The sequence below is a fragment of the Pseudorasbora parva genome, chromosome 16 (assembly GCF_024679245.1).
Source record: "Pseudorasbora parva isolate DD20220531a chromosome 16, ASM2467924v1, whole genome shotgun sequence".
Classification (NCBI taxonomy): domain Eukaryota; kingdom Metazoa; phylum Chordata; class Actinopteri; order Cypriniformes; family Gobionidae; genus Pseudorasbora; species Pseudorasbora parva.
The window spans coordinates 11706708-11722180 of NC_090187.1; the positions used below are offsets into that span (position 1 = coordinate 11706708).

At 38.8% G+C, this 15473-nt stretch overlaps 1 protein-coding gene across 1 annotated transcript; it reads right to left on the reverse strand.

Annotated features, from left to right (window-relative positions):
* Nucleotides 1-1756: 1756 nt before the first annotated feature.
* Nucleotides 1757-15176, reverse strand: lysmd2 (LysM, putative peptidoglycan-binding, domain containing 2). Its single transcript, XM_067419284.1, has 3 exons — nucleotides 14689-15176; nucleotides 12735-13069; nucleotides 1757-2379 (listed from the first exon to the last, which is right to left on the reverse strand). Exons 1-3 carry the CDS (start codon nucleotides 14941-14943, stop codon nucleotides 2331-2333), a joined length of 639 nt encoding a protein of 212 aa, XP_067275385.1. The 5' UTR covers nucleotides 14944-15176; the 3' UTR covers nucleotides 1757-2330.
* Between the last annotated feature and the right edge of the window lie 297 nt (nucleotides 15177-15473).

The following is a 15473-nucleotide window of genomic DNA, read 5'->3' on the forward strand; positions in this document are numbered from 1 at the left end:
GATTCATGTTGTACATTATTATAATTATATAATTTTTGTAAATCTTGAACACAAAAAAAGTTACGGATAGCAGCTTTAAGAATATTTTGCCCATCAACCGTATAAAATGTTCAACACAGCCTGAAAAGCCAAACCCACATCTCGATGTTTGGCCTGGAAACTCACCATTGGCAGGGCTCAATCCGAGAGGCGGGATAAACGGTTGTCTTTCAAACTCCCTCTGTGGACTCAATAGGATAGCGTTACAACCAACCAGAGCAACGAAGGGAAGCAGAGCTTGTTGATAGATTAAACAATCGCCGTATCCGGTCAGCAAAACTCTGAACACATCTTCCCTTCTTAAGAATGACTTCAGTGCCGTTCTTTGTTCTTTTCTCAAAGAAAAGCTTAACTCCAAGTCTTCCAGTGTCGTGGTCAAAGCTGATTCGGAAGACCGCCGTTCGCCAGCTTCTTTAATTTCAAGAAGCACGCAACTCTGCCCTCATTATGTAAAGCTCGCCCGACTCTATACACAATGTGATTGGCCTGACCAGACTTTGGTTTTTACAGCTCAGAAGTGTATTGAGAGTTGCTAGACAATACTCGCGCAAATTAGATTTGCTGCCGCTAGGGTGCATCTAGATTTCTAGGCTAAAACAAAGGGACATGGTTACTGACTAGATCGGTCCCTGGGATGTTTTCTTGAAAATCGAATCCAAAGGGTGTTATCTCTAAAAAAAAACAGATTAGCTTAAACGCTAGTATATGGGGCATAGAAAAGGTACAATTAAATCGCTAGTTAATACCACTAACAAGTCTCAAATAAGCCTCACACTAACAAGGTAACATAATGAGGGTCCCTATATGCAAACCGAAGCATTGAGAAATTTGAAGTTTACAAACAGTTTAATAAGAAGATACTTTATAAAGACAGTCCATTACGCATATCTCGACAACCAAACCACGAACGCTGTGCTAAGTTTCATCACTTAGCACAGCGTTCGTGGCTCGACTTGTCGAGACTGTTTTCCAAGATGACATCTGCCTGTATACGTGTAATGGACTGTCTTTATAAAGTATCTGTGACTTGGAATCTCATATGGGACACCTTCTTCCCTTGTAGTTAGTCAAACATATGAAAAATTAGCCTATATTTTAAAAAAAGTGGAGTTCCTTTAAAGTTGAACCACTGGAGTCACATGGACTATTTTAACTATTATTTTACTACCTTTCTGGGCCTTGAAAGTGTTAATTAAATTGCTGTCTATATTGAGGGGTCAGAGAGCTCTCGGATTTCATAAAAAATATCCTAATTTGTGTTTTGAGGATGAACTAAAATCTTACGGGTTTGGAACGACATGAGGGTGAGTAATTAATTACAGAATTTTAATTGTTGGGTGAACAAATCCTTGAAGTGATCAAGTTGCATTGATACATTTTGCCTGTAAAATGTTTCTATTGTGTGGTTACTGTTTTATAAAAGCAATAAGCCCTGTGAAGCCATGGTTTACAGTGAATTTATAACAGCTAACAGGGTTTTAGGCGCTCCGCTCTGTATCATGCCTAACAACGCCCCTTAACTATTATACAATCACTGTAAACAACAGTTTCTTGAGCCTTATTTCTTCACTAAACAAAACTTTTCAACTTTTCCAAACTGCGTAGGAACCCTGCTGAGGCTTCTGTGGTGATGCTGAAGGGTGAGATCCATCATCCATCCTATAATAACCCAACACTTTGTTGCAGGTCTATAATCTATGAAACAAAGCTCTTATGGAACAGTTTACAGAAGCATTTATTCTGCATAACCCAAATCAAACAGCACAGTAAAACATTTTTATTAAACCCCAACACACAAAAACACAACATTCACACCAAAACAACATTATTTATGTATCCCTTTCAACCCCACAGATAAAGCTTTTATAGGCAAACAAAACAAATAACAAAAAAAATTTAAATTAAAATCAGCAGGCAGCCACACACACTCAGAGAGAGTCCGGTATACTTTTATCTGTGATACGTTAGATAAACTAGACTGGAGACAGTTTCATATTGAGCACAGACTGTGGTTATCATAAATTTGTGTTCTACATGTGGACGGCTATTGCTCTTCCTAAAGAAGACAAATTCGGCTGTAGCATCTTTACTGTTATGCGAGATGGAACAATGATGATAAAAATCAGAAATAAAATCACTTTAATACTGCTGGAGAAGGCAATGAGGGATCTGTGGTCCTGTGTTGCAGTGTGGGTAACGGTAGAGTAAAAAAAAGTAGGCAAAGGGGGATGGAAAGAGGAAGAAGATGGGTCATTGTCAGCGCTGCAGGTAAACAGATGAAGGAGAATCCTTCAGATCTCCTGATATGATGATGTTGAGTTAGTTGGGTCGTCTTCCTCTCTGAAAATAAACACAGACAAACAATCTTTAAAATAAAACAGCTGTAACATACATATACACTGTAAAAAAATTGTGGTGGTTTTTGTTGGTTTAACTTAAAAAAAGTAAGTAACCTGGTTGCCTTAAAATTTTGAGTTTATTGAAATTAAAAATTTGAGTTGATACAATGAAGGAAATTAGTTTAATAAATAGAAACAAAATATTTTTGTATCTGAACCACATAAAAAATGTGATAAATCATAAAAATAGCACAATTTGGCATGTTTCACTGCGTCATCAAATAACACACATAATTACCCAATATGCTTACAAAATCTTTTAATAATCTTTTAATAAAGGTTGTCGAATCTCAAAAAATGTTCATTGTATTAACTAAAATTTTTAATTTCAATGAACTCAAAATTAAGGCAACCAGGTAACTTTTTTTCTAAATAATTTTTTAAAGTGTATACATAATATTATATATATATATATACATACACACACACACACACACACACACACACACACACACTGTAAATACTTTTAGCTTGAAAAAAGTAAGGGATTACTTTTTTCTGTAATTTAATAAGACTTCTTATTTATTGCATTGAATACTGTATAGACTATAGAACAATTCTATATAAAATCAAAATGTAATGTCTTAAAATGTATGTTTTTAATGTATCATTATTCCTTTAAATCCTTTGGTCAGTTCAAAATAATTTATCACATTTTAGATTATTTATCTGAAAGAATTAAAAGAGCAGTTTCATGTCTATCCTTCTATTGTTCAACGGGTTAAAGTTGATATGGGATTTAGAAAGTAGTTTGTAATAAGAAATTCAATACTTTTAGAGAAAGTAATAGTAATTAACTACTTTTTTAGAGTAACTTACCCAATACGGATTGTATGGACAATTAAATTATATGGAAAACTTCCATATTCCATATACATCCATATTTTTTTGTCCACACATTTTAAAGGTGGGGTTATTTCCAAACTGCTTTATTTAAGTGTTTTGGGCCGAGTACTAAAACAAACTTGTAGCCAATCAGCAGTAAGGGGCGTGTCTACTAATGACGGAAAGAAGAACGCGCTCAATGCTCGTCATTATTCAAAAGACACGACACAGGACGGACATTAGCTGAGCAACGACAGAAAGAGAGAGATGGCAGATAAAAAACGTGGAAAATCTCTATGGAACAAAAGAAGGCTTACGATCAGGCAAGAAGTATCAGCTTTCTAGCGCTGCAGAGAACTCAAGGAACGGGAAGGCCTGCAATCGGAAGCCGAGGGAGCTTCATTTCTTCTCGATAAGCAAGTAACATTGTTTTTTTCACAGAACTAATTCATGCTGGCTTTTGCTTGAATATGATCGTACATGTATCATGTTTGCTTGTTTGTCCATTTGCAATCATAACGTTGTTCACTTCAGCGATAAAGAACCATTCATTTCCACATCCTGTTAACCACTGTCTGTTTCAACCATTAGCTCAGTGTTCGAAAAGTATGATAATAAACTCCTAATATATGTTTGTTTCCTTTGGTTCCTCTTTTAGTGAGCGATATACCAATAACCCCCTAATCTTCTCATAAGTGTAATATATTCATGCTCGTGCTAGCAAGTTCTTCATGAGAACTGTGTTTGTGTTTTTGGGATGGAAGGGATGACATTTTCATTGAACATTCGACCTGGATTACCATAGTAACACACGTTGCTTTCACTTATTGATGGCATCACATCCTCGACCGGCTGGCACAGCAGATTCCGCCATAGCCGTTGGTAGCCAAAATTATTTAGGTACCAACATTTTTCAAAATATCTTCTACGTTACACTACAGAAAGCAGGTCATACAGATTTGGAAAGACATGAGGGTGAGTAAATGATGACAAAAATGTTATTTTGGGTGTACTATCCCTTTAAGGCACCCTCACAGATTCAGTAATTCCTTCCTCCAGAAGTTCAATGAGACGTAGAGGAAACAACTGCATCAGACTCTGATCTGGCCCTGTTTGACTTCCTGTGTTCCCCAGACAGACAATTTTAACAGGAAATTTGTTTTAACCAGCATTTTTGCTATTCAATAAATATTTCCAGGAGGATCAGCGCTAGGCTAGCCATTGATCATTTCCATGACTCAGTCGCAGGCTCGCAGCATTGATCTGATCAAAAGGTCACTTGTGTTTGATCGTTGCATGTAGAGGACATGGTTGAGCGCATGTGTACTGGGGGTTTGTTACTTCCTTTCCAGAGATTCATGATTAATTGAGCAGTTTTCCGCCATTGTAAACGTAAACCAGGCATTGTGTACACATTGGATAAAAGCGTCTGCTGCTAAATGCAAAAATGCCATTGTACTCACATCTCTTATAGAGGGAAGTTTTTCATGAATCACTTTTCAATTCAATATTTTTATGTATCGGTTATCAAACATTTGAGAGAATATATTATACAGGAAATTAATTAAAGGAATAGTACTCCCAATAAACAAAATGCATCATTTACCACCCCTTATGTATTTTGACATCATTGATGGCAAACACAACTGCTGCCTGTGTGCTATATGGCAGATTTAGAAGCACTGAACACCAAGTCAACTGGCCAGAGCTGTCTTTCCCAAAAATTGTCCACCAATGGTCTCTACGATCAGCTTAGGTTTAGAATGCTTTCGTGAAATGCAGCCCTGAATGTTTAAGCTACACAAGGAACCTCAAGTGGAATCAAATATCCATTGGTTTGAATCCTAAAATTCCAGACAGTCCTCTTGAAAAGCTATTGCAAGGGTTCAAAAGACTTGGAATAAAGCTCATGACTAGTATGGACTACTTGCATGGTGCTTTTGTATAATTTTTGGCCCTTGACATGCTTTAGTCATCAAGCTATAAGGTCACATCAAAACATATGTTCATGTTATTAAGTAGTACACTGATCAGGAATACTATTATGTGAAGTGAATAACACTGATTATCTCTTCATTGCGGCACCTGTTAGTAGGTGGGATATTTTTGGCAGCAAGTGAACATTTTGTCCTAAAAGTTGATGTGTTAGAAGCAGGAAAAGTGGGCAAGCGTAAGGATTTGAGCGAGTTTAACAAGGGCTAAATAATGATGCTACATGACTGGGCTAGACGACTTTTCCAAAACTGCAGCTCTTGTGAGGTGTTCCTGGTCTGCAGTGGTCAGTATCTATCAAAAGTGTTCCAAGGAAGGAACAATGGTGAACCAGCGACAGGGTCATGGGTGGTCAAGGCTCACTGATGCACGTAGGGAGTGAAGGCTGGCCTGTGTTCCGATCAAACAAGACAAGCTACTGTAGCTCAGATTGCTCAAGTTAAAGGTTTACTTCAGCGAATAGCATATGGCTTTGTATCATTAGAAACCCCTTAAGTATATCCAAATGATTGTGCTTTTCCCCCCTCATATCCCCCTGAGACAAGAGATTTATGCATTTTATTTCTGGAAAATTTCTCCTATGACGCAAATTGACGATATTTGCATCATAGGAGAAATGTTTGGCCAAAGGCTAAAGACTACAGCCAGCAGAGGGAGCCATTTCCACATGTTTTGAACCTGCGCATGGGGGATGGAGATCACACTCAGAGCTCAGCTCGCAGCTACAGGCACTCATTTAAACTGAGCTATGGTGAGCAAAGTAAGTTCTTTTAAGAACTGGACAATGGAGCAATGGAAGAAGGTGGCCTGGACTGATGAATCACATTTTCTTTTACAGCACGTGGATAGGTGCGTGTATCTAGTGGAACCCATGCCCAACAGGTCATGGCTGTTTTGGCAGCAAAAGGGAGACAAACACTTATTAGGAATATTAGGATTGGTCATAATGTAATGCCTGATCAGTGTATATAGTCATACAGATTTGCAATGACATGAAGGTGAGTAAATTATGAGAATTATTTTGAGCCTTCTGGATGATTGAACTTCACGCAGAGTTAAACGCTCGGAACAGGTTACAACCTGCAATTTACTGCTAAATTGCAGCAGAGAGCAGAGACGTGTCAAATTGCAGAACTTCTTGGGTGAATAAACATGTGAACAAGTTCAGGCATGTAGACATGTCAGACATAATTCTGTATTTTTTTCAGGACTGACTTAACTGGTTCTACTCTGAGAACCAGAGTATATATTTATATACAGGGGGATGGAAAGTATTCAGACCCCCTTGAAATTTTCACTTTGTTATATTGCAGCCATTTGCTAAAATCATTTATGTTAATTTTTCCTCATTAAATGTATACACCAACCCATATTGACAGAAAAACTTTTGAAAACAGAAAATTTTGCCGATTTATTAAAAAAGAAAAACTGAAATATCACATGGTCCTAAGTATTCAGACCATTTGCTGTGACACTCATATTTAACTCAGGTGCTGTCGATTTCTTCTGATCATGCTTGCAATGATTCTACACCTTCATTTGAGTTCAGCTGTGTTTGATTATACTGATTGGACTTGATTAGGAAAGCCACACACCTGTCTATATAAGACCTTACAGCTCACAGTGCATGCCTGAGCAAATGAGAATCATGAGGACAAAGGAACTGCCTGAAGAGCTCAGAGGCAGAGTTGTGGCAAGGCACAGATCTGGCCAAGGTTGCAAAAAAAATTCTGCTGCACTTAAGGTTCCTAAGAGCACAGTGGCCTCTATAATCCTTAAATGGAAGATGTTTTGGACAACCAGAAGGCTTCCTAGAGCTGACCGTCTGGCCAAACATAGCTATTGGGGGAGAAAAGCCTTGGTGAGAGAGGTAAATAAACAAATATCACTGCAGATGAGCTCCAGAGATGCAGTCAGAAAAATTTGTATTAGTTGAACCATCGCTGCAGCCCTTCACCAGACGGGGCTTTATGGCAGAGTGCCATGAAGGAAGCCTCTCCTCAGTGCAAGACAAATAAAAGTTTGTTAAAAACCACCTGAAGGACTTCTAAGATGGTGAGAAATAAGATTCTTTGGTCTGATGAGACCAAGATATACCTTTTTGGCCTTAATTCTGAGCAGTATGAGTGGAGAAAAATATCACCCGTCCAATGCAGTCGCAACAGTAAAGCATGGTGGTGGCAGCATCATGCTGTGGGGGTGTTTTTCAGCTGCAGGGACAGGATGACTAATTGCAATCAAGAGAAAGATGAATGCAGCCAAGTACAGGGATATCCTAGACAAAAACCTTCTCCAGTGTGCCCAAGACTGGGCAGAAGGTTCACCTTCCAACAAGACAATGACCCTAAGCACACAGCTAAAATAACAAAGGAGTGGCTTCACAAAAACTCTGTGAGTGCTCTTGAATGACCCAGCCAGAGCCCTGACTTAAACCCAATTGAGCATCTCTGGAGAGACCTGAAAATAGATGTCCACCAACATTTACCATTCAACCTGACAGAACTGGAGAGGATCTGCAAATAGGAATGGCAGAGGATCCCCAAATCCAGGTGTGAAAAACTTGTACAATACCCTGTATTGCTGTATTATGGATAAAAAGGGTACTTCTACTAAATACTGAGCAAAGGGTCTGAATACTTAGGACCATGTGATATTTCAGTTTTTCTTTTTAATAAATCTACCAAAAATGTAAACAATTCTGTGTTTTTCTGTCAATATGAGGTGCTGTGTGTACATTAATGAGAAAAAAAATAACTTAAATAATTCAAGCAAATGGCTGCAATATAACAGAGTGAAACATTTAAGGGGGTCTGAATACTTTCCATACCCACTGTATATATTTCATATATTCTTTTTGTTTCATATATGACAAACAATTTGCATTGCCTCAAAGGGAAAAGCTACAACTGCTGCCTTATCTACTAAAAGATGCAGACACAAGTCTTGGCTAACTGATTCAGCTAAAATAAAAAACTGCACCGTGTCAGATTGATGGAACTGATGGACAGATTTCTTCTGGTGGTCAGCAAATATTTTCAGCCATCCTCTGCTCCAGTGAGCAGCTTACTGCTGCTGACCAAAAAGGTGCTCTGATGACCAGTAACAAAAACAGGGAAAAAAAGTGTGCCTCTTTTAAAAAGTATAATGCTTCTAAGGGTGTTTTAACACCTGAAAGTCTGCACCAAGGTCTGAACCAAAGTTCATGTTTTGATAAATTTGTCTAGTTTTGGTTTGGTTTCACATTGCAATTATTTGAGCACACTAAAGAATTTTATGACATACTTGTGTCCTGTCGTCATCATCTTTGTGGGCTGCATTTTGACATTGATTGGGTTATAAACGGATGTGCCACGGACGTCATCGCCTTTGACAAGAATGAATGCACAGACAGACGCATATTGTTGCCACTAGTGAATAGTGCGCATTACTTGACTATTTCTTCTCGTGTCAAATTATTTAATTTAAAAGTGGACATTTCAAGCTTTCTATACATATATTTGTCAGGTCTGTAGCCTGCTGAGTTTTGGTTTATTTATGAGACATGTTTAATGCAAGTGATCACTCCGGAGCATTGATTAAAACTAAGATACAATTTTAAAAAACGAAATTCACTTCAAAATAATTTAGAATCTTCTGTCCTCTGACATATTGCACATCTTTTCAATTTTCATAATTAATATAGCCAACATAAGAACATAAAAAGACCAACCAGTAATAAATTAATTGATGGACATAATGGCACATAGGCCATTTATACCTGGAATTAGGATGCATTTTGGTCAATCAGATCACAAGTGGATGATGTGAAATAAAGGTGTAAATGAGGTCATATATAAATACAGATCAGTAGGTCTAACAATTTTGAGTTTTTGTCCACTTTCAACCACTTCCAGAGGTAGTTGAAAACACATTCCACTGGATTGCTTTCATAGTGTAAATGCTCATGTGGTCGAATGTGTTCGAACCATTGACTGTAAAAAAAAAACATGTATGAAGCCCCTTCCCTCTCTTCCACTGTAGAAAAGGGAAGCCGCCAATGTCCAAATATGGCACTGACATCTTGCGCTGATTTGGGACCTGCATCTGCTGCAGTAGAGAGCAGGAAGTAGAACCGTGATACCCACACTCCTGCGCCCACAATTCTGTTTACTGCAGAATAACTCATTATGTCAGTGTGAAATAACCAGTTATGGAAATGTAGAAATTAAAGCTCCAATCTCCTCCCAAACAAAGTTTGTTGGTGCCTCAGTAACTACTTTGCTCAAAGAAGCTGTCAATCAGAACGTCCCACCCCGTTTTTGTAGCATAGGTTTTATACTGGGAACAACCACCCCGGGGCGATCAGGGCGCTTTGGCTTCACTTTTCAGGACGTGTGCACCACGCTTGGATCAAACAGCGACAAAAATGGCCTATTCTCCGCCAACTGACCTAACTGGTAAACATTATGGCAAGCGCGCAAGCCAGACAGGATTTAAATTTTGTCGGCTGAAGACCTAAATTTGGGTTGAAGACAAAAATGTTTTACCAAAAACCATGTCCTCTCACCATTTCTGATTTATAACACGCAGTTCAGCCTTGTGACTGTCTGAGCAGAAACAAAGGCTGCGGCTGTGTTTTACCGTCGTCTCCATTCACGTTCATATGTAAATTGTGTGAGCTTATTCCATTAGATCTAAATTTGCCAATACTTTTACCCGCACATAGACCCTCTCCTCGAAGAAATCAGGACAGGATGAGAAATCAAGTGGTTGAAAGCGGACAAAACGTCTTAATACCTGGTGTCAGGTAGGGGTGTGAACCTACACTGGTCTCCTGGTTCGGTTCAATTACGAATATCATGTCATCGATTCGGTTTAATTCGATATCATGATGCATTGACAGTTCACTGCATCCTCATGTAAACAATTTTGTCGGTCAGTTATATGAACTGAACTTTCAATTTTACCTGCTTAAAGAAAACATGCTTCTTAAATGCATCAAACAAAACTTTAAAAATCCCCAAAAAGTCAAAGGCATCATAAAAATAAATAAGCGAGTGTCTAATCTAAATCCAAGTCTTCTCAAGAGACATGAACGATGGCTTATAATGAACAGATTTACGATGCACATACTATAGGAAACACGGACGTTCAGATGCTAGCGTGACACAGAAACAATACGAGTATGAAAAGTGAGTACACGCAGAATTAAAATTCTTGGATGAGCTAAACATTTACAGCTTGTAAGTGGTCATTTTGACGAGCTTTCTTGCGATTAAAACTGAGGGATTGCATTGATTCTCTGAAATGCACACGGTGACGGAATGGTGCTCCTCAAAGTCAAAGCGCAAACAAACAACATTTAAAGCAGCACTCCTTAGTGAAAGCGCAAACATCATTTCAATCACCAGATCACATTTAGATTTAGTAGTATGATTGTTCAAAGCATTTTAGATGGTTTATTCTTATATGTATAGTGCATTAATAGTGGGAGAGGCAGGACGAGATGGGCACCGGGAGAGATAATGCCTGTATTGGAAGCTCAAGTAATGCGTGAGGGGGGGGAAATTACGTTTACAGAGTTTTAGTGTAAATTAAATCATTTTGATAAATCATAGGTTTGATTTACACACAGCGCGTGTGTTCTCCAAAGGCCTATTTCATAAAGCTAGCTGAACAAGTTTAAGACTAGGTTTAGCGATGACAAATCCAGATAAATCTAACCTGGCTTAGATCAAGTTCAACCGTTTCTCAAAGCTCAGTATAAACTTTCTGTCAACTCAGGTTTAATTCAGGGTTTGCAATCAACTCTCAAGCGCGTGCACCTGAAAGTGTGACACGTGCTGCAAACAGCCAATCCCAGTGTACGTTTGAGTCACTTCTCTTCTGAAGATTGAGAGATTGTTTTGAAAATTATTATGAAATTAAATGCATTTACAAGGCAGGGATAAACACTGCTGCTGCAGCGAAAGTTTGAGAAGGCAGCTGAAAGAATATCTGACTATAACAATGCATGATGTGAATCAAAGAAATAAGCCAAATAATTATAAGTTCACAAAGAGCTCAAGTGAATGCACATTGTTTAAAATAATTATGAATGCATGTATTATATTTATATTACTATTTGACTACTTGTCAATCAATATGTTTATATGAACATATATTAATTCAAAGTGATTATAATTCATATAATATAAATATAATAAGTAATTAGCACCAAAAGATGCAACATTTTATTTATAAAGTTCTCTCATTATAAACTGCTTTAATTTGGAATGAAAGATACAATGGAATTGTCCAGTTTGCTGTCTCTAACACAAAATAAAACCTGCTCCAGAGCAGGTTAGCCGTGAAGTGTAAGTTGCCATGGTGATGAACACTGATAAACTAACCCTAACACTAACCAATCCAACTTCCTGAGCCCGAAAAAACAGTTTGCTCAAACTAAACTCGAACTTACCAGGGTAACAACTGAAACCAGCTTTGTGCAACAGGCCACAGGTCATGCTTACTAGGTTGTTTATTAAAGCCAAAATGTGTCCGGATGTCAGCTTTTAAAGGTCCCGTTCTACGTGATTCCATCTATCAAACTTTAGTTAGTGTGAAATCTTGCTGTTAGAGAATAATGAATACCTGTAAAATTATAAAGCTCAAAGTTCAATGCCAAGCGAGATATTTTATTTAACAGAAGTTTCCTTTCAAAGCCTACAGCGAACGGCTGGTTTGGACTACACCCCTGCACTTCCTTCATGAATGACGTCACTAGAACCGTTTGTTGACTAACCCTCCGCCCACAAAATAGGGGGCGTGGTCTTGTTGCGCTCCCACGTGGAGAGAGCGCGCATTCAACGCTTGCATCTCCCCGTTATGGTAAGAGGTGGGACCTTTCCGGGCAAAGTGCGCTAAGCCGCTGTCCAATCACAACACGGGAAGCGCTGGCCCAATCAGAACTCGTTACGTGTTTCTGAAGAAGGGACTTCATAGAACAAGGAAATCATCAGACCATTATTAGGAAAGAGAAAACAGCGCTCTACAGATAGAGATTTTTTACACGCAAAACATGAACTCATGTTATATTGCACACTGTAAACATAATCAAAGCTTCGAAAATATGCGTAGAACGGGACTTTTAAAGCAGTTGGAGCATTTTTAATGACTCTCACTCGCATCTCGCCTCCTTCTGCCATTGTATGCTACCGCGACAAAGCACGTTTGTGACAAATAACATTATACGTCACATAAGTAACATTATAATCGATTATGGTCTTAACTGTACCGATACGGAATCATCCTCGTCTGCATCGAAGAAATTATTAATTTCGACACCCCTAGTGTCAGGGCCATAGAGTGTTAATTTTCAGTTAGGATGCTGCCTCATAAGGTCAACAGGCAACTTTCTAGGGTCTGGAACAGAGCTTCTGTTCATCATTAATTAACTCATAGATCAGTAGGATTATTAAAGCAGAGAGAGACGCTCATGCAGGTCAAATGTTCATTTACCTCCCACCATCCTCTTTCAGTTTGCGGGCGGCTTGTTTGGACTGTTTGATCTGTAAGTCCAGTCGGTGTAAGTAGTCTTTAGCAGACAGCTCCTCCGCCTGCACGGGTCGGGTGTTGGGCTCCGGGGCGGCTGGTTCTGGTGGCGGGGATGGGATGTCCAGGTCCGGACTCACAAACGGCGACTCCTGCAGTGCGTTTCCCTCGCTGTCAGGTGACTCCAGAGACAGTCCGTTAAAGAGGGAGCGTTTTTCTGACTTAACAGGAATATTGAGTGTGTTTCGCAGGAATATACAGTCATTACTGAATAGTTTATTGACTCGTTTAATTTGCTCCATCTGTGGAAATCAAGAATATGAAAATGTTAACTTATATTTTCAAGAAAGAGTCCTGAACATAAACTTATCCACTTAAGTGTTTGCTTGTCCCACATTACCAGCATGCATCTTGTATAATTAAGTTACACAAGTTAATATTTGCTTAGAGATTTGCTTGATTTCCTTAGGCGATTCCCACTTTCACTCAATCAGTGTACACATCTACTTGATCGCCAAATCTCTCTCAACACACTCAGTAATGGCTGCTGGACTTTGATTTATGATCTAGATCAGTTTCTCTTATCTCAAACTTCTATTGTCTTGAATGTTCTATGTGCTTAGAGAACTTAATAGGTTTTGAGCCAACCTAGACAGTCCTGAAATGCTGTCTGGATTCTGATTCACAGCGTTTTTGGGGCAAGAGCATTTATCATGCAGAAGAAGCCAATGATATTAAAAACATTCTGCCTAGACTGCTCACTTAGTTTTGAACACACAGCATATTACAGCAATTGTGGGTATGATAGGAGTGAACAGTTAATTATTTACAATTATGATAATTGTTTGTAAATACTGTAGGCATAATAACAGCCTTTTTTTAACCAAACATAGCCTACTGTAAAACGGGATAGTTCACCCAAAAATGCTGTCATTATTGAATCACCCTCAAGTTATTCCAGTCCCGTATTCATTTATTTCGTCTGCTGATCACAAAAGAAGATATTTAGAAGAATATGGGCAACCAAACAGTTGATGGGCCCCATTGACTTTTATACAATTTATTTTCAGAAGTCAATGGGGCCCATCAACTGTTATCTGGTTACTGATACTGGTTACCAACATCGTTTGTGCTCAGCAGAAGAAAAAAGTCATACATGTTTGGAACAACTTGAGGGTGAGTAAATGATGACAGAATTTTCACCTAAAAAGTATCTATCCCTTTAAGTTTGGAGCTTACTAGGTTGAGACTTTTTTGAGGTTTTTACTATGTCTATGCAACAACATGCAAGCTAAAAGGAAACGTGTTGGCAAGGTTGTCTCAAAATTATGAACAAATGCTTTTCAAGAAATGTTATTACAATATTCGTTCTAAAGTTATCTGGTCTTTAACATTTTTTAAGAAAACGTCAGCACGAAAACGTTTCTACATAGTTCATGGAATATTTATCTAACGTTGTTTAAATGTTACTACTTTTTTTTGAAGGTTCTGAGTAACGTTACATTAAAAAGTAACGTTATGTAGCCATAATGAAAATAAATATATCCCAAGATTATTATTATTTATTTCAAATGGACCTTACTTTTATTTTATTTCTTGTTTTAGCTAGAGGCTAAACTTTCAGGTGCCCCGTTGCGCCTATCATCTCTGAGAGAGAGAAAAAAAACCTATTGTTATGTACAGTAATAACCGAACTCAAGTAAGAGAGCTCTAGGTTTTGAAATATGCATAACGACATGGGCCCCAAAATTATTGTCCCAAAAATGTTGACTAGATAGGCAGCTCACTAGTTTTTGGGACACTCAATGTTGCGCCTATACGATGCTCCAAAAACGATGCATAACAACGCTGAGTAGGTATGGAGATGGCTAGAAAATAGTTTCTTGTAAATGTGTGATACTTTTTTTGATGTGAAACTCACCGTAACACCATATTTGAGCGCTATACCCTGCAGTGTGTCCCCGTCCGTTACCCGGTGCTCTATGTATGTTTCTCCTAACGGCGCCGTGACGCTCGCGGTGCTGCCGTACGAGCGCGTCTTTGTGCGGGCCAAGCTCTGCGATAATTCACTGTCCGACTCCGAACCGGACAGGGATCTGGGGAACAGCGGCTGTCCGTACCGTCCGCCTCCTCCATCATCCCGAAACGGAGGCAGCACCGGAGAAAACTCCGCCATCTTCAATCCGTTATTATTAAAGCTGCCGTGACGCGCAAAGACTAATATTAGCCAACTTACAAGATATTGTTACGCATGTTTTCACCGTCACACCTCGAACAGCGCATTTTAAGCAATGATATTTAGAGGAAACGGGAGAGGTGTGTGATTTTCCCTGTCGCCATTGTCGTTACTGCGGGCCTGCCTGCGTGAGAGACGCTGTCCGTGGAAACTTGATCTGCGCGTGTGTGATGATGACACCCCCTCTAGCTGCAAACTACGCGTCGCGTTTTCAAGCTTACGAATAGAATATGACGTCGCATCCAGTCGACCAATCAAAGAACTTGTTCAAGCGTCGCGTCGCGTGCATTGTGGGTCCAGCCTCTGAGGTCCAGCACATCTTCTAGAAAAATAGATGTAGGCTATTTATTTAGATTTACGGTAAATTTGACGAGTGTATAATATAAACACCCGTTTAGAAAGAAATGGGATTTTAAAGGGTTATAGTTTAATACACATTTCATAATGAGAAATGGGATTTTTATAGTTTA